This window comes from Gossypium hirsutum, chromosome D01 (genome assembly GCF_007990345.1).
Source record: "Gossypium hirsutum isolate 1008001.06 chromosome D01, Gossypium_hirsutum_v2.1, whole genome shotgun sequence".
NCBI lineage: Eukaryota > Viridiplantae > Streptophyta > Magnoliopsida > Malvales > Malvaceae > Gossypium > Gossypium hirsutum.
Genome location: NC_053437.1, coordinates 64,275,125 through 64,296,309, shown reverse-complemented (window position 1 = coordinate 64,296,309; position 21,185 = coordinate 64,275,125). Strand labels below are relative to the sequence as shown.

At 29.5% G+C, this 21,185-nt stretch overlaps 1 protein-coding gene across 1 annotated transcript; it reads right to left on the bottom strand.

Moving 5' to 3' along the window:
• Nucleotides 1-11,382: 11,382 nt before the first annotated feature.
• LOC107940894 (expansin-A6) lies at nucleotides 11,383-14,078 on the bottom strand. Its single transcript, XM_016874356.2, has 3 exons — nucleotides 13,821-14,078; nucleotides 13,426-13,744; nucleotides 11,383-12,147 (listed from the first exon to the last, which is right to left on the bottom strand). The coding sequence occupies exons 1-3, from the start codon at nucleotides 13,984-13,986 to the stop codon at nucleotides 11,838-11,840; spliced, it is 795 nt and encodes a 264-aa protein (XP_016729845.1). The 5' UTR covers nucleotides 13,987-14,078; the 3' UTR covers nucleotides 11,383-11,837.
• Nucleotides 14,079-21,185: the final 7,107 nt, after the last annotated feature.

Here is a 21,185-nt window from a genome sequence, read left to right as displayed (position 1 = left end):
TAAGTTACAAATATATTTTATAGTATTGAATTAAAAAATTATTAGTAAAAAACAAAGGGGAAAGTCAATTTGTTCTGAGGGTAAAATATAATTTCATTATCGTATTGATTTATATTTTTATCGTTTTTAAAAAGATTAGATTAAAATTTTACTATTTTTGAGAGACGAACTATAATTTCACCATATATTAACTTATAAATTTTAGAAGGTCTAAATAAATAAAATTTTAATTTTAAGGGGTAACGGTCTTGTGCACTTGTCCTTTTATCTAGACTTGTTCATGGGTCAGGCTACCTACCCAGGTCTGAAGGTTCGTCGAAATTTGAGAGGGTTTGGGCAAAAACATTAGGCCCCAAAAATGGCTTAGGCAAATTAAATTAAGCCGGTTTAAAATACGAGTCGGGCCCGAGCTTGAACGTGGAAGGCCCAAATCCAGCTTGGCTCATTTTTAAGTTTATAAAATTTTATATTATGCTATTTTTATATATTATGTAATTTAGAACAAATTAAAAAAATAAAATTATATTAAATATATAATGTTACTCTAACGTAAACATTAAAATAATGTTAAGATTACTATATAAAAATTTTCAATAAATAAAAATGTATAAAATCATTAAATATTAAAATAAAATAAAATAAATATTTTAAAAAATAATATTAATAGGCCTAAAATAGGCTTGGATTAATCTTTTTACAAATATGAACAGATTTGAGCAAAATTTTAAGTCCATATTTCGAGCCGGGTTGGGTTTGAAAAACATAAAATATGTTTATATTATGTTTAAGCTCGACTCAACTTATAAACACATTTACTTTTAACCATATAAAAATTATTAAAAATCACAAAAATATTTTAAAAATAAAAAAATCAGTTTAACTGTCGGTTTAACCGATTTAATCTTTTATTTCAAATTGATATTTTATTTAATTTTTTTATCTAACTGGTCGAAATTTGAAAATAATTAACTTTGATTCATTGCTCGTAGAAAAGTATATAAAATAAAAAGCGAAAACGTGTGTGAGGAAAACATCTATGTCTCTCAATCAATTCTTTGATTAGTATTTGTGTTTAGCCCATCATAAGACCTGGTCAAATAATTGTTTGATTTTTAATTTGGTTTTATTAGTCAATTGACCTTTAAATTATACCCTAATTCCAAATTAGTCTTTAAAATTTTCAACTAAAAACTATCAATGCTATTTCAATTTACCCCAAAAACAATATCAATTAATAATAGCATGACATATGATACATTCATATCGGAAGTTGTACAATTTTTGGGTAAAATATGACAAAATTAATAGTTTTAGGAATCATTTCTAACCAAATAAAAACATTAAGGACCAATATAGAAATTGAAGTATAGTTTAGGGGTCAATTTACTAATAAAGCACATTTTTCTTTGGATCAACAAGTGGATTATTTTATTTGTAATGTGAATGTACTTGAGAGGTCCCTCTAAAATCAAATTAGTCCCTCTACTATTAAATAAGGTAAAATTGGAATATAGTTAACATTTACGGTTTGTCTGTTTCATAGAGTAAATATTTTTAAAGCTTTTATGGTACTGTAAATGAATCTTTTGTTTGGAATTGAACTACAATTGAAAAATTAATTTTCAAGATATTTTCTATACCATAAATATTAACTTATTTGATTCTTTTTACTATAAGGATAAATTGATCTATTTAATAATAGATGGAGTGATTTCATTCAATCCCCATAATACAAGGACCTCCTAAGTACTTTAACCTTATCTTTTAAGATTTTTTTCTGGATTTTTTTTGTCGTGATTTAAAAGGAGAGGGGAGGGGTTGCCTAAAGTTTGAATGTTGGAGCTAATAGATTTCATATAAGAATATTTGGATGTACGATATCTATTTTATATTTCACCATAATGCACTAAGATGGGTCTTCATGTAAGAGGATGTTAGATATTTAAAGGATAATGTTGCAAATTTTCTTAGCTCTGAGATAATAAATTGTTGGATAAATAATTATAATTGTGTCGTCAATATTTGTGATCCTCATGAATTCCGTGTGCATAAAAAGTTTAAAGGATAAAATTATTTGCCACACATATTTGGCGACGACATTAAAGGATTACATATAATAACTAGCATATACCAACTAAAATTCTCCAAGTGACTATATCTTACAAGGACAATGTGATAGAGAAATAAGTCTAGGGCATGTTAGAAACATGATGGACCAACTGGTTCCACAAAATGAAAATTTTCTTGAAAAAAAGTAGCAAATAACGAAGGTGGTCATGTGTTAATGGAGGCAGATATTCGTAAAGAGATCCAAGACATATCATTTGATAAAATCCCAAGAAAAGTTCAAATACTTGAAATTATGACTATAATGAGATATCTTAATCAATTATGTCACAGCCAAAAATGATATACCCGAAAAAGAAAATAATTGTTGACAACGATACTATACATAGAGCACTTCAATTTACGAAAAAGTAAGGATATTAAATGAAAATATACTTGAAAATATTGAGATAGAAACAGTTTGCCAAAGTAAATAGACATAAGTCCCAGCACTTGGAATGTGTAAAGCCATTGGGGTACAAGTTAATATTACGACACAAAAGAACCGAGTCATAATATATGAAATTGACTTGTAATGCAAATTTTTTGCATTAGAACGATTATGAAAAATGATTAATTTGAAACGGATTTAATAGTCTAGCACTAAATAAAGCTATTTATTTGCATCTAGAGGATTTACTTGAGTTCCCAGTAAAATCTTTAAATGTGTATATAAGCTTGTTCGTATGCATTTATAAATTAATGTATTCATGTATATAAGTTATTGTTATTATTGATGATATTAATGTATCAAATAACATTAGAGTTCTCGAAGAATTTCCAAGAATAATAATTAATTGACAGAAAACTTACATAATAAAAATATTTAAAAAAAGAATTATGTCTCAATTTAAAGATTGAGTATTCAACAAAGACAAATGGCATACAACGATGTTATTGTCATTACTTTTATTTTTTAAAAATTTTGGTTTATTTGTATTTTTTTCAATTGAGTTAGTATTTAATTAACTCGTGACACTAACTCAGTCATAATTTCAAATGCAACATACATAAAACTCACGAACAGATCAAATTCAAGTCGATTTTACCCACACAATTTTCTATTTTCTCTCTAAAAAAAGGGTCATTTTCAAACTTAAAGTAATTTACTTCCATTTCATCAAAATACAATCTTTTTCTTTTTGGCCAATCTTTTTTGCAAATTGGTATTCAACAAGCAAAATGTTATATTCTATTCTATGGCAATTCTCCAACGCAAATTTGTAGAACTTAGCCAAATTCTCCATTGGTTTTAACTTTGCATGCAAAGTATGATAGTGATAAAGGCTATCTTGGATTCACAAATATCAAGCAAAGGATAATGAGAACTTTTTGGTACATATTCCATTTCCATTATCACCTCTTTGTCTCTAAAATCTCCCCAATTATATATATATATGGGTTACTATTTGGTGTACTGGCAGTATATGTTTTATTCCGCAAGCAGGCTTGAAAAATTGACATGTATCTTTTTTAAAAAAAATATTTTACTATCCCTATATGACACTTGCCAACCTCCTAACCCTACTTGTGGAGTCTAAAAACGTCACTAACAGTGTATCAAATAATTTCCATACAGGCTCGTTCTTGATATTTTTGGGTCCTAGGCAAAATAATAAATTGGGGCCCCTTTTAAAAAAATTATAAAATGTAATACAATAAAATAAATACATATACTAGTTATTTTATTAAAATAATATGTTTTATTACATTAAGTGAATAAGATACTTTTTAACGTTAAAAGCTTCACGAAAAAAATTATTTTTGACCCTTTTCTAGCCTTGGGCACTGGGCGGCCGTACTCCCAAACTACTCCCAAGGTCATGCTTGTTTCCATATATATATTAGATGTGCGAGGCTTTAGCAGTATTGACAAAGGTTGAAGTCTTGGCTCATTGAGTATCTAAAATTGAGTTCCATCATGCCCAATAACCATGAGTGGTTTTATATTCTGGTTCTTCATTCATTTGTGCTTTGTATATGTTTGATTCTATTTTATAGTTGCTTGAATATGTACTTGTAATTGTATTATATTTGTACTTATAAATTCTCGTATATATATAAAGTTAATATTTGATACATTGTCAGTGAAAAATTTTGACTTCACGAATAAGCTTCAAATGTAGATATTTTGGCTATATGGAAAAACATATGTAAAAAAAAGATAGCATAATCCAATGGCATCGTTTAAAGAGGATTGAACCTATTAGAGATTGTAAAGGGGCAAGTATGAAGCATCCATTTGTTCCACCTAGGGAAAGGATTCTATGAAACAGGGACGCTACATCATCTGTATCCCTTTTTCAATAGTGGTATGTCACATCAGCATTTTCATCTTGAAAAAAATTAAATCTAAATTAAAATCCTAAAATTCAAGATAAAATTACTGATGTGGCATAAAACTATTGTAAAGGGATAATATCCCTATTCCATACAATCCTTTCTCGTTCCACCTATTACATTTTTCACAAGATTTTTTTTTTTTTAGTTTTTCTTCTTACCCTCTCTTTTTGATGATATAATATATTAATTTGGTGAAATTAAGGATTTGATCCTGTTATTATACTTAAATTTAGGATTTATTTTTGAAATTTAATTTTATATAATTTAATTCTTCTTGTAACACCCCTTACCCGTATCCAACACCGGAATAGGGTACGAGGCATTACCAAAACACATACACTTGTAAACGTATTTAACCGAGTTATAAAATTTCATCAAAATTAAAACTTTCAAAATAATTAACATGTTTCTATAACTTTTCACAATATATCCTCAAAATATTATAATCATAATAATTAGGGCCTACGAGACCCGATACATACTCATGCAATTTAATGCTTCATTTCCATTTCATTCAATTCGCAATTTCTCATGCTCATAATTTAAATCATATCACTAGAAATTTCCATTTAATTCACGTACAATTCAATGACATCAAATTCAAAACTAATACGTATTTACCATTTAACTCAATGTTTCTTGATTATACCATTCAATAACACATTTATGAAATTCTCAATTTAGCAATGAAAATATCACTTTAGTTTGAATAACAACATCGTCCTGATATAAATACACTACCACTTATCCATTTACTTTAATTCTTTTGGGCCCATTTGTCACTTACCATCCTTAATCAAATTAGGGAACGGTCACGGAAAATTGAGTACTTCACTTTCACTTTGCCATAGTATAACTATGGTCTTACGTATGATCACTTATCACTTGTCCCTGATCAGATAAGTGTAGCCACCTATCACTTTGTTTCTTGATCAGATAAGTGTAGCCACTTATCACTTTGTCTCTTGATCAGATAAGTGTAGCCACTTATCACTTTGTCTCTTGATCAGATAAGTGTAGCTAAAGCTATCACTTATCACTTTTCACTTGTCATTTGATCAGATAAGTGTAGTCGAAGCTATCACTTATCACTTTTCACTTGTCACTTGATCAGAGAAGTGTAGCCGAAGCTATCACTTATCACTTTGTCACTTGATCAGATAAGTATAGCCGAAGCTATTACTTATCACTTTCCACTTGTCACTTGATCAGATAAGTGTAGCTAAAGCTACCACTTATCACTTTGTCACTTGATCAGATAAGTATAGCCGAAGCTATTACTTATCACTTTCCACTTGTCACTTGATCAGATAAGTGTAGCTAAAGCTACCACTTATCACTTTGTCACTTGATCAGAAGTACTCAAATCCGGCGTTCCGCTCAATTTGATCATTTATTCATATATCAGGCTTACCAACATGTGTTAATTCATAAACCATTCATGGTATTATTTCATGCCAAATCATATACTGAATATACCATACACACATACTATGAAACTTTATTTTCACACATGAGCTTAAACCATGACCAATAATGCACAAAAATAAGCATCATTCATATTTCATCGTTTATGAGTTATAATCAAACATATGACCATTTATACACGAATCATTCATATATTTCCCAATTTTCCTCCTCCTCCTCTCCATTCCACATCCTTAATGTGTATAACACACTTAAACAACATTAACCATAATTTCAATATTCACTAACATGTATATTCAAAGCTGTTTATCCAAGTCAAAGTCACTAAATTATTTTTATCTGGAGCTACAGAGCTCCAATTAAGATCCGTTAATTTTCCCTGAAACTAGACTCACATATCTTCATACCATAAAATTTTCATAATTTTTGGTTCAGCCAAATAGTACAGTTTATTCTTTAAAGTTTCCCTTGTTTCGCTGTCTGACAGTTCCGACCACTCTTCACTAAAAATTAATTATCTCATTGTACAGAATTCGGATGATGTTTTAGCTTGTTTCTTATAAAAATAGACTCATTAAGGATTCTAACTATATAAACTATAACTCATAATAATTTTTGTACAATTTTTAATGATTTTCCAAAGTCAGAACAGGGGAACCCGAATTCATTCTGACCTTGTCTCACAAAATCTATTATATCTCATGATTTACAATTCCATTGCTCACATCATTTCTTTTATAAGAAACTAGACTCAATAAGCTTTAGTTTCATATTTTATTCATCCTCTAATTCAATCTCTACAATTTTTGGTGATTTTTCAAAGTTACACTACTGCTGCTGTCCAAAACTGCTTTAGTGCAAAATGTTGATTTCCATTTTGCCCCAAATTTCACAGTTTATACAATTCGGTCCTTTCTCAATTAACCCCTCAATTAATCTAATTTTCTCAATTAGTACTTTACTAGACATTATAAGTTGTTACACAACTATTGAAATTCAGAATTTCCACATATAACTCTATCTTCAAACTCTTTTACTATTAGGTCCCAAACATTCACTTTCTATTCAATTCTTTCAATAAAATCAGCATATGAACAATTTAAAGCTCTAATTTCATGCTAAATCATCATATACTTCCAGCACATATTCATATCAACTTTCAACTTCTTTCATAAAATCAAAAACTAATGGATTTAACAAGTGGGCCTAGTTGTAAAAGTCATAAAAATACAAAAATTTCAAGAAATAGTCAAGAATTGAACTTACTTGTAATAAAAATATGAAGAACCAGCTTGAAGAAGCCCTTCCACGGTGTTTTAGCTGATGAGAATTCAGAAAAATGAAGAGAAATCTGGATAATTCCACTTGGGTCCTAACTTTATTAAGCAAAATTTGCAATTTTCCAATTTTGCCCTTAATTCTCCTTACTTTCTTGCTGATTTCATGCCTCTGCCGTCCAGCCCAAATAGACCTTGGGTCTATTTGCCTTTTAAGCCCTCTTCCTTTTATCATTTAAGCTATTTAATCATTTCCCAAAATTTTACATTTGTTACAATTTAGTCCTTTTTGTTCAATTAATTATCGGAACTTTAAAATTTCTTAACGAAACTTTAATACTAACTTTTTAACACTCCATCAATATTTATAAAAATATTTATGGCTCAGTTTAAAATCCCCGAGGTCTTGATACCTCATTTCGATTCTAATTATTTTAATATTTATTTCTAGTGCACTATTCACTATTTCAAAAATTTTCCTAACTTCATATTTAACTTATACTTACTAAATTAATAATATTTTCTACCCATTTTTCGAATTTAGTGATCTCGAATCACCGTTCCGACACCTCTGAAAATTCAAGCCATTACATTTTTTTTTTCGTCGGATTTGTGGTCCCGAAACCACTGTTCCGACTAAGCCTAAAATCGGGCTATTACACTTCTACTTTTATAATGTCATAAATTAGTTCAAATAGTTAACACTATTAACTATTCCACTTAAATTACCGATATGCATTTTTCTTAAAAACACCCTTTCAATTCATCATGTTGACATGATTTTTTTATGTGTTAGAAAGGGTGTTATTAAAAAAAAGACTTAATATAACATTTGGTACCTCAACTTGACACTTTTTCCTAATTTGGTACCTAAACTTGATACTTTTTCTTAAGTTGGTGCTTAAACTTTTTGGGGGTCCAATTTGGTATCTAAAATTGACTCTTTTTTCCTAATTTGGTACCTAATCCTTTTTTTGTTCGATTTGGTACTTGTCAAACGTTTTACAAATTACTCCAATATACTAATAATGTTATTTTTTTATGAAGTAGCAAAAATAATCAATGTATGACCGACATGTGACAGATGATATGATATTTTTTTGTATTTTATATGTTCAATTACTTTTAGTTTTAATTAATTATTTATTTAATTAATTGAAAATAATGAACTTCTTTTAATTTGGGATTTTAAAAAATCTTTTTTTCTTATTTAATATTAATTCGTTTAGAATAGCTCAATGCCTATTTTTTAACATGAATTTCCTCTAATAGTGACAATATTTTTGTAGCATAACAAAAAAAAATACCGTTAGTGTTTTGCGTATTTTGTATAACATTTAATAAATTTAGGTACCAAATTGAACTTAAAAAAAAGCTTAGATTTCAAATTAGGACAAAATGCCAAGTTCAGGTACCAAATTGGGTCCAAAAAGTTTAAGTACCAAATTAGGAAAAACTGTCAAGTTTAGATACCAAATTGGGACAAAAAAAAGTTTAGATATCAAATTAGAAAAAAGTATCAAATTGAAGTACCAAATATTATATTAAGCCAAAAAAACCTATGTCAGCATTTTAATTGGAATAGTTAACAATTTGAACTAAACAATGATATAATGAAAGCAAAAATGTCAAACTATGCCAAATTAGAGTATAATGTTAAATCCTAATTTAAATATTATAGAATGATTAAAATAATAATTTGACCCTATATTTTTACTTTTATCTTTCGTAAAAAGTATTTATATTTAACGCTACCTATTATATATTCGAACATACCAAAAAATATACTCGTATTCATCACTCATGTAATAACATTAACTAGTAACTTATTGAATAAGGGTTCTACCCAGGGGCGTAGCTAGAGGGGTTGGCAGGGTCCCAGTCCCTCTAAAATGAATTTTTTTACATTTGGACTCTTTAAAATTTTAAGAATTTTAAATTAATAAATATAAAATTATACTCTGGTTCTCCTAAAATGATAAAAATTTGATTTAATCCCTTAAAAATTATAAAGATATAGACTATTAAAATGATAAAATTATATTTTTACCATCGTAAAAATTACAATATAATTTCGACCTCTCCTAATTTTTTTGTTTTTTGACATCATCCTAATTATACCAATATTTTCAAAGATTGGAATCTTAACAATGGCCTATCTCCACCGCCCTATTGCTTACCTAAAAGGACATACACTACTATTCACTTTAAATAAATTGAATGTCAATTTTTTACATAAAAAAGTTATCTTTTATTTTTTGAAAAAAGTTAAAAGAGATACCCTTTTATGTGAAAATAAGATATTTCAAAATAACTACAACTTAGTGATGGTGAGTGAATTATGTTATATTCGATCATCGTAAAGTAATAAGAAATAAAAATAAAAATATAGATTTCATGTGAAAAAATTTTATTAGAAAAAAATCACGGTCAGAGGAAAAGAAATTTATTATATTGAAAAACACACGATACAAGAGGAGTTCAACTACATCTATTTAAGGGTTAAGCAACCTTGTTATAATTAATGTCTGATAGAAGAAGTATGGAGGATTCAACTTATGCGGCATGATCCCCTATTTTACCTCTCTATTTTATTTTTTTAACAAGTGACGGGATTCGGGTCACACAACTCTAGCAAATTATTTCATTGATTTTGTAACTTTTTTTAATGGGTACTCTATTAGTACTAGTAGTAGATGTCAATTCGTAATTGGTATCAAATTATTTAAGTTCCGTTTCAATTAAATTTTATGTCGATTCAACTTATATTCATCTAAGTTCTATTTCAATTGAAATTTTGGGATACTCATATCGATCTGTACGGCTTGATACAAAATTTCGATATTTTTAAAAATAAAATATAATCATTAAATTAAGCTATTTAATCTAATTAATAATTTAAAATTTTATATTTGTGCATAAACATGTCTTTATGTATGGAATTGATCCTTGAATTGAGATTATGTTAAGGTATAATGATATTGCATTCTGAAATTACGTCATCTTATCACTCGAAAGTTTTTTAAAAAAATTATAATTTTTTTAAGTTTTAGGCAATAATGTGGCACAATATTAGATTACCATGTCATCGCACTTTAATGAAATTCAAACTCAAGGATTAAATTGAGAATATTTTATTAAAATAAAATTAATTGTCGAGTTCAGAGACCAAAAATTAAATTAACACAAACGATTCACGAAGATAATAGTTGAAATGGGCTTTTCTTTTCACTTTCTAGAACTGGAATTTGATGCCCCATCAGAAAAGGCCCACTTTGTGAATCACTTGCAAATTGCCATCGGACAAAACAAAACAAATGCTCTTTTATTACATCATAGAGATTTTCTTTTGGCATGATATTACATCATGGAGATTGAAAGACATCAATTCTATGAGCAAGTTGAGAACTTGAAAGAAAGTTCAAGAATTTGAACCCCCAAAAAAGAAAGAAAGAAAGAAAGTTTTAAGATATTTTTTTTATTATTTCAAATGATAAAAAGATAATATTGCCGATTAAGTCTTAGTTTGATTGGCATCAATATTATTGTCAGTGCAGTAGGATATGGGTTCGAATGCGTTGAAACGTATTATCTTCTCATTTATGGGTTGAGGAGGTGCTATGGTTTGTAAAAGTTTTACGATAATTAAACCCTAAACCCTAAAAACAAAAAGCGAATGAAATTGAATCATCATAAATGGTTTGTAAAATTCAAAAAACTCAACCGAACTGAACTAAATTCACCCTTAGTGGAAGAAAAATGACGATCTCGTGCTATTGAGAATCACTGGAGTCATTGTGTGGCCCTAACATGGTTTTTTTTGCACCATTCAAAACATTAGATCTATAGATTGGATAGATTAGGCTAGTTTTGGACCAGATCAATATCGATTGAGCCGATTCGAGTTTTAACATTTTCGAATCATTTCAAATTTAAGTTAATTTCAAGTTCAAGACATACCAAGTCCAACTATTTTGTGTCTTTCTTAAATTATATTAGGTTTAGGTCATTTTGATTACCGAATTGTTTCAGGTTTTAATAATTTTTTATTAATTTATTTTTGGTTTGAATTATTTTAAATTTAACCATTCCAATTTTAAATTAGTTTAAATTCAATTTAATCGTTTTCAAATTTATCTTGATTTTAAATTCTGATTAATCGAACCGAATTTTTGGAATCAAATCGAATTCCACAACACACATATTCAATATGAAGTATTAAAATTGGAACAAAAGTCACATTTATTATAGTATAAACTACGCAATACATTTATTTATATAGTAGAAAACTAGTCTCATAGTAACAGTAAAAATGTAAAATTACTACATGACCGAAGAGGTGCGGGCTACAGTTTAAGCCGCTTCAGCTCCCTTTTACGACTTTTTTACCACTCACTGGAGATTTTACTATTACCACCCAACTCAATGACAAAACAAAAACTAAAAAGAAACATCGCCTTACCCCCAAGGCCTAAGCTTAGGTAAAAAACAAAATTACCACACATAAATTCACTTTAATCACTTTCGTATCTATCACTGTAAAATCCTAACAAAAAGGTAAAAACCCACAATTTTTACCTCAACCTTAACTTTTACCGCCGCTTCAGATTTTCCCGGGAAAATGAAGGACAATTGAATGGCGGAAGAAAAGGATAGGGTAACTGTCTGTGACGGGTCTGTTATTTAATAACGGAAATTCTTTCCAGTAAAGGTTTGACCAAACTGCCAATTAGTTGGTGCCACGTTCCAAGAGGTGGAAGTTCGTTTGTCACTGCCTTTGACACGAAACGACAGCGCTTGGCCAACTAAAATGACGTTGGATTGCCAGTTTTGACCCCAGTTCCGGCTCATGCTGGTCCAACCGGTGTTGGTTCCTTTAATGCTCACCTTCACGATATCCCCAGCACCCGCGACGTTGGTGATTAAAACCAAGTTGAAGTAACGGAATCCGTTGATAGTGAATCGTATTCCCCCTTGCTTTCGGCACGGCACTCTGTAAAAGAAAATTAAAATAAAGGGTAATTTATGGATATTGAGAAAGTTTTTGGATTAATTTCATTAAACACCCTCAAACTATCACTCAAATTTAAAATCAATCTCTAAATTTCAATCCTTCCGTCAATCCAACTGTTTATCGTATTAAATTTAGTAGGATTTTTAAAAAATGTCAGATTTTAATATCTCAATTAAGGACGTATGATGGAATTAACCCAAAATTTTAAGACCCTTCGGCGAGTGACGGAAGCCACGGCGGGGGATGACGTGGACTTTGTCTTTTAGTTCCACGAAATTTACATTTCTGCCCTTGAGCGCTTTTCTACGGGAATCAAGGTGAGCTTTAAAGACAAGGGCGGTTTGGTCGTATTATGGATCACCGCAAAACCATTGGTTAAAAATGGGTAAACGACATTAAATTATGGATGGATTCTTATAGTCTAATCCTACGTCGACAAAAAGGGCGATTCCTTTGAGCCCCCTATTCGCCTTCCCGAGAAAGTGACGGAAAAAAGTCATAAAAACTTGCTTTTTGACAAGCATACAAGAAAAAAAATGAGTTAATTGCACCATTTTCTTTAAATTTTAAAATGTTTCTAATTAAGTCTGTAAAGTATCATATTGTATCAACCCGATCTTTCTAATAATTTAACCCTATAAAACACATGGATCAAATAGTAAATATGTTTCTACCTATTGCACGAACTTTAGATCTGACGTGTTAAAAAAAACTGATAATACTATATATATTTTTTATAATTTTATCCGCGTGTATTAAATGTGCTTTACACCATATTTGAAATGACGGTTAGATTGATTGATAGAACATTAATTATTTGAAAATTCAATTAGAATATTTTAAAATAAAAAGAGATTCACTTTCATTGGTGTAAAACTAATTAATATTTTAATAATCCGACCATTGAATTAATTAATATTGTACTTCTCAGACATGTAAAATTTTGAAACGATCCGATATCGTTATCATATCAATATTAAATATTGTTTGTATATATGTTTAACGGTTATACGTTTTTTTATTGACATGCAAGATCTATATAAATGGAATACGATTGTTGATTTGTTAAAATATCAATGGTAAGAAAAGTTACAAAATAATGTTAGTTTAACCCCGGTGTAAGTAGATCCTCTTTTAAAATATATACCAATTTGAAATTTCAAGGATAGTTTGAGTACTTCTAGTGTAATTAACCGGAAATAGAGAACCAACTTAAGAAATAGCATGTGTTAAACGAGAGAGATTTTAGCGACTCACCGTCGGAAAGAAACGGGGACAATACCGGCACGGTACTCAGCGATCTTGAGGAACATAGGCATGGCAAGGTCAAAATGAGGCCGTGGCGGGTTACACCAACCACCATTATCGCTGGGAAGAGCGAAATTAGGAGGGCAGAAATTAGTGGCGGTGATGAAAATAGAAGGGCTACCAGGATGACACCACCTCGGGTCATTAGCACATTTGATCTCAAAACAAGCACCGCAACTAAGGCCATTGTTAAACAACGCGGTGCTTAGAGCCGCCGTGTTGACACCGTAGCCTTGGCTGTATAAATTCCCATATCCACACGCACCACCTGAATGAAAAAGAGAGTGAAATTTGAGAGGCGAATAAAAATGGGTTTTTTTGTTTAATGAAATAGAATTACTTACCCATTGTGCCAGAAGCATCACTGCCGCCATAGAAAGTGGCATGAGCAGTTTCCCAGGATCCACCGGTGTAAACACCGGGGATTCTTGCGTTAACTAATACGAAAATGGAGAACAATGAAGCTAAATGAAGCATGGTAAAGGAAGAAGATGAAGCAGCAGTAGCCATTGTTTTTTGTTTGTATAAAAGAGGAATAGAAATGTTCTTTGGGACGAATGAAATGTAAGGAAGAAGATGAGGAGTACAGGGTACTTATTGAGAAGCTAAGGGAATCACTTCACAAGTTTTAAAATATAAAAAAAATACATTTTATTAAATTTAGATTCTACTTAAATTAATTTCAATTAAAATGATTTCGATCACTTCGTAGGTTAATCGATTTTTTATTTCTTTAAATCAATATCTTAATTGATTCAATCCGGTTCAAAACATTAAATAAAGTTCTTTCAAACTCGACCTTAGGGTTGTTAGATAGAACTGTCCAGGGCCCAAGGTTGGAAGGAACCCAAAAAATATTTTTTTAGCTTTTAACATAAGGAAAACAATTTCAGTGCATAATGCTTAAAACTACCCATACCATCTCCATAACTCATAAATAGGAGAATAATGCATTTTAGTGCATTCAAACTCATATTTTCCTACATTAACAGCAATGCCCATGCCAATCGAATTAACTCAATCTACAATTTTAAAATTTTTAGACATGTGTTCAATGTATTAATTTTATATTTTTTTTATTTTTATTTTCGAATGTGACATAATTTAATAATGAAATGTAAATTTTTAGGGTTATAATTCTAAGTATCTTTCAACCAAGTATTGATGGTTAAGATTTTTTTAGTGATATTTTTCCTTTAAAAATTCACATTAAACCTTTTTCTTTTGAGCATCTTTTTAATTTGGATATTTCTTCTTTTTGTTGAGGAATTTTCTTGACATAAGATTTCTTTTTGATATTTTGAAGGATTTTTTTTTTTTGGCTATGATCTTTATTCTTCATTACTTATTTGGGACGATTTCATTGACTATATTCCACAAAGATGAAAAGTTGAATGTAGGAGAATGAAAAAATGAAAAAAAAAAGTACTCCTCGTAGATTTGATTAAAGGGTAAATCGATCTGTTTTTATTAAAAATTGGTGTAATTGATAGAATAATCATACAAGTACACATGACGTGGCATGTCACATGTACTTCATGGTGACGTATATGGACCCGTTTTCAACAGTAGAAATGGATAAAATTTTTAACAGATTTTGCTTTTTTATCTAAGGACTAATTTGCCCATCTTTTGAGTAGAGGAGGGAAAATGCAATACGACTCCTAAGAAGGATCTCCATAATACTTTTGTTATTTTTTTATATTGCTCAGGTTTTTTTTTTAAACCAAAGTAGCCATTGTTGACAACAATAACTACTCTCTTTGCTACAAGAGCTTTTCAGGTAATTAGGAATTAGGACTAGTGTGCCAATGTTATATATGTTAGGGTTATGGTCCCAAAATTGCACACAGTATAACTTTTCTAATATCCCATCCATAGGAAAGAGAGAGCAAATATTCTTTAAATTTCTTGTGTGCTGATTAGGAAGACCAAATCCCCAAGATCCGCAGATTTCAAGAAATCGATGAATTTAGGTACGCTTCCGCATCTAGTTTTTTCTTGATTTATTCTTGATAATTTGACATGATAGATCCTGGTTTATTAAGTTTTATTTCAGATTTATTTTACAAATCCAACATCGAAATGTGCAATGAGTTTATTAACTTTTAACTAGATAACTCTTATTGTATATAATTTTTAGTCGAATATCTTTAATAATTATTTTTCATTCACTTTATTGTTATAATTATCTTTGAATTTAACACACATATCTAACCAGTAATTTTACTCTCACTGCTACAATATTTAATCTCATCGCTATAATAATTAATTTAACTTTCAACGCGCTATTTCTAATTTAACCGAAACCAATTTTATCATCCATCCAAATAAACCCGAATCACTATGACCTATTCATAAATTATGACGGTTACATTTTGTGAACGAGGATTAAACTTACATAAAATAGTGATGGACAAAAATATAGTGAAGGGGAATCGAATAAAAAAAAACATGTCAATTTATAGTTGAGATGTAATAATTTCGTAGGGTTAATATTTTTTGAGATAATTCTTTAAATTTTAAAATATTCTATTTATATTCTTAAACTATTAATGTCGTATTAATAAAGTCCTTTCATTATTAAAATCGTTAATTTAATCATTAAATGAGACATCAAATCTTATGCGACATAATTTAAAATGAAAAAATTAAATAAAAATAAACATCGTAAGATTGAACGTTGAATCTATTACAAAGATTATTATTCACTTTCTTTTATTTTCAGGTTTTAAATTACATGCATAAGATTTTATTTTAAAGTAAAGAAAAAGTTATAATATTTTAAAGTTTGTGATTATTTATTTATTTATTACAAGTTGAATAGGAGACAAGAAAATGGTGATTTTTATGTGTGAGACGAAGAATCTCTATCCAACAAATTTGTGAACTATTTTGGTTTTATTAAAGTACTGTCCTTGCATTGTGTGGGGGAGTAGGGGACAATTGCTAAATGATATTAATGGTTAAACACGAGTCCTGGCGTGGTGATAATTTACCTCGTTTGTTAATCATGTGATAAGGGGTGAAGTTAGATTATTTTTTTATTAGAGTGGCGGGATTATATTATATATTTTTACGGAAATTAAAATACAATTTTGTCATTGTATTGAATTATAGTTTTACATTAGAAGGATTAAATTAAATTTTATTATATTTTTGGGGATAAATTTATAAAATTTAGGAGTCTTTTAATTCATATATTTTGTCGGAGTGGACTTCGCCAACCTTATTTCAACAATTATAGCTTCACCCATAGATAGGCACCTCGTCAACTTTGATCCTTGCAAGCACATATATGATCGATGGGTAGAGTGCCTCCAATCCATCTTGCCAAAGATGGGTGTTAAGCCTCCTTCTCGCATGAATCACACATAAAACTTCATCAAATCAACGTTAATCTAGTCAAAGCTTATGTCCCTAATGAGCCAACCTTAATAGGATTAATTTAGACACGTGTCAAGGCTTGAGTACAAAGGGGAATCAACCTTTCCCATAAATACCCTTTCTTTGGCATTAGAGGACTCTTCTCTTGCAAATTCAGATATTAAAGTTACTATTCGTTGTGGATTCAAAATGGATACGGATAGACACTCTAAAATTTCTATTATTCGAATATGTATTACTTATTCGAACAACAGATTCAAAATCTAAATCTGCATCAAGATTGCATATTCATATTTGAACATCTAACAGATTTAGAAATGATCGATTTTAATTTTTAACATATCTGGATTCAATTTTTTTTCGGATTCAACTATCTAACAAATAATAATTCGAATTTGGATATCGATACTAGGATAATTTACGAATAATAAACAAATTTCATTTGAAATAGAAAGAAAATTAAATTTCATAGTAATGTTAGAGATGATGTACTCCATTGTACATTAGATTATTATCCCAAATTAATACACAACCAGCACACTTTTTCTTGTCGGTGACAATAAATGCTATATAAAAACATATAAAATGTTTATTTATTTTACTATATTACCTGTCAAATCATTTCCTTAAGCTGTTATTAAGGCTAAAAACAAGGAATATTAATTAAAATTAAACCCAAATGTGTCTGTCAGCCATAAGTGAGGGACTAGGAAAGAAATTTTATAAAATTTTATATGATGATCTAATGGTTAAGGGTGTTTACTGTCTTAGATGTAGTTTGGATTCGAGTCACGTCATTTTAGCACATTCAAACCTATATTCTTCTATATTGGCAATAATACTGATACGAATTGAGCCAAGACTGAATTGATAATTTTAATCTTTATTAAATAATAGTATTAATAGTGAAAAAAAAAGAATATTTATCATGACCAAAAATATTTTCTATAAAGGAATTGGAAAAAATTAATTTGGATAGGACTAAAAGCATTGTGTGGGTACAACCATGTGGGGTGGATCCTTATCAAGGGGACAATGCTCACTATCCCAAATACATTTAGACTTTGTTCATAAACATGTGATGTTTACATATATCTCTTGGTATAGAAATTATTGAACTTGAATGGTTAATATATTAAAAAACTAAATATTAGGATGGATTTGCATTTATTAAATTGATGTATCGTTGAAAATATATTATTGTAAAACGAATTAATCACTGTGTCGTGAAAGAATCATTGTTTTAGAAGTAAATTCATCTTGATCGGTGAAATCGTGTAATGGACGTCACCCCCAAGTTAATACAATATTTTAATATTTGTACACCCAAATAAAGAAGGTGGAACACAAATGGTATTACTCTTCTCACAAGTGTTCAGAAAAGTAGATTGGGAACTAAAGCTAAAAACTTGGTCAAAAATTTACTGGAAAAGTTTTTTGAATAGAAAACAGACGAGTTAAGAAAGGCAGATAAGAGATTGTTGTTTGCCTGTTGTTGTGTAAAATGAGAAGAACGACTTGCTATTTATACTGTTTTCTGAAGGGGCAAAATGGTAAAATAACAGTGTCAGTTTTATTTAAAAAGGAATAGAAATTTTATTTAAAAAGAAACACACACGGTTTATGTTGTAGACACGCGTGAACACGAACACGAACACGAACAAGGCCAAGCGATGACATGTGTGCGCCTTTAGCCCTAATTGTGTGCTTGAGTTGTACTTAAAAATATCTTATGACAATGTTTTAAAGAAAAATATATAAATAAAAAAGGACTTATTTGAACAAAATGTACAATTTTTGAAGACATTTTAATATATTATCAATCTAAATTTTGCCCTACCTAAGGCCCGTGAGATTTCTTCATCCATTGAGATCTTCCTCTTTCTTTGCATCCACTTTGATTCATCAAATTTTATGGGCCATTGGCTCCACCCCAAAACCGACACTTTTTTGCCTATTTGTTAAGTTTAGAGTTAGGTTTTCGTAATAGTTAAATCGGTTAGATCATTAGTTTTTTATTTGATTGACTTGATCTGTTTGTCCGGTTTAATTAAATAAATTATTAAAATATTTATAATAATTTAAAAATAAAAAATATATATATTAAAAAATAGAGAAAATATGTTCAACTAATTTTTTTTAGTCCGATTCAACTGATTATGAGTAGTTCGAGGGTTAACCGATATAACCACTCTCTTTAAATTGATACCCTAACGATGCTTGATCCAACTGATCCAGTTTGATTTAAACAACAATGGTCTTGAGTTTGTTATAATTAGGTCCTTGCTTGGCCTAATGAATAGGGGTTTAAGACCTTTATAAGTTCTAGCATCACAGACTCCAACATATAAACGGGTTTGAATTAATCCTTTATAAATATAGATGAATTTAGACAAAATTTGAAGTTCATTTTCAAATATAATATTGATATCATACAACCACCTAGCTTGACCTGTAAACATTTATACTCCATTTTTGTTATATGATCCATGGAGACTAATTTTTTCGGGATTCGTGACTACCTCTCCCAATAATATTTTCTCCAAGGTATGAATACGAGTTTTTTAAATGAGAGTACAATATACTTTACCATCCACTTTTAATTGGTTAGAAAGGTGATCTTTAATCGAGTTTGAATCAAAATAATCCAAACCAAGTCAGTTAACATATCTTTTTTGTTTTGATACATGAATTTCCAATATCATTCACTTTTAATATACAATAAAAATAGTAAAAAAACCAAAGCAAGCCAATATCACCATGAAGGTCAGTTTACCTAGCAATTGTAGCATGGGACTTCGTAATATATATAAACATATTAAAAAACGAATGGCTATTACACATGGTGGTACTGTTGAAATTTCGTACATGAAATTAATGCAGTGTAGAGCTAGAAAGTTCCATGTTTTTGGCATAAAAAATTAGGTGCATTGCTGAGACAACATAGGCTCTGGATCTGAGATTTGGTGCCGGCAAAAAGGTATGTGGTGGTGTTTGCGGTGGTGGAGCAAAGTTACATTCACTTGGCTGCCTAGTTGGGTGGCCTGCAATTATAGCATATTTACAGATGTAGGGAATATTTTTTTTGACCCCTTTAGTCAAAAACTTTTAAATTAGTTCGTATGTGTTAGATTGAAGAGAAAACAGGGTCTCTTTGTTAAAAATTACTCCTTGTGCATTAGTATGAGGTACACGTAGCATGTCATATGTCATTCTCTGTCTATTCTGGCATATGTTCCCGTTTTTAACCGTACAAATGCATGAAAATTTTAACATAAAAGACCAATTTACTTATTGATCTAACATATAAGGACTAATTTACAAAATTTTTGAATAGAAAAGACAAATTAAAATAACCCTTAATATAAAATTTTTCATCATACTTTTACACCATGCATCATTTCACCTAAGCGATACATTTTTCATTCAACCTATTCATTACTTCATTCAAGCAATGCATCGTTTTCAAGTATTTATTGAGTTATTATAAATATAAACTCGAAGATGAGCATTGAATACAAGCAAATGTTGGTTAAAATTTTCCTAGTTGATCCATTTGGAGGATAGACAATAAGGAGCCAAAGTTTAATGTTTGTTTTTTTTATTATAAACAATTGAATTTATTCATGCCGGTTGAGTCTTAGTTCGACTGGTATGGACATTATTATTAATATAGAAAAATGTAAATTTAAGTGTGCTGAAACGTATTATCCTCATATTTATGGGTAATTCTAGACATTAATATATTATAACTAACATTCTCAACATTCACAAAGAAGTTGTTGATCTAATATTAGTCAAAGAAATATGTTAGGTGCTACAAGAATTTGAAAAACATTCAGACAACAAACACACAAAATCTGTCGTGAAAATTTATTAGTTCTAGTGTTAATTTCGGCTCACATTTTAAATTAATCCTTGAACTTTAAAATATTTTAATTGAATAGTTTAGGTATAAGTATCGTATCGATTTTAGTCATTAGTTTCAGTGTTAAATATCAACTCAAATATGAGATGGAATATTTAAAAATTAGTGGCTCAAATTATAAATACGTGTTAGATCTGGCACGTTAAGAAAAATAACTTTTCTAAATATAATTGACACGATATTTTCTTTTAACATGTCAATTTCAAGTTGTTCATGCAATAAGTACACACGTGTTTATGATTTGATCAGCGTGTTTTAAATATGTTTCGTATTAGACTTGAATTGATATTGAATGCTTAAATTGATGATTAGATTAACAAAAGAACCTTACAATCGATATGGATTACCCTGATTAGTTATGTAGGACATTGTTGATATTGGTTAACCCCATGGC

What these genes read in the sequence shown, in the direction of transcription:
- LOC107940894 (XM_016874356.2), bottom strand. Translation starts at nt 13,986, where the DNA reads ATGGCTACTGCTGCTTCATCTTCTTCCTTTACCATGCTTCATTTAGCT. An exon ending in TGATGCTTCTGGCACAATGG is followed by an intron (nt 13,745 to 13,820) that starts GTAAGTAATTCT and finishes TTTTTCATTCAG; the next exon opens with GTGGTGCGTGTGGATATGGG. An exon ending in GTCCCCGTTTCTTTCCGACG is followed by an intron (nt 12,148 to 13,425) that starts GTGAGTCGCTAA and finishes TTTCTTTTACAG; the next exon opens with AGTGCCGTGCCGAAAGCAAG.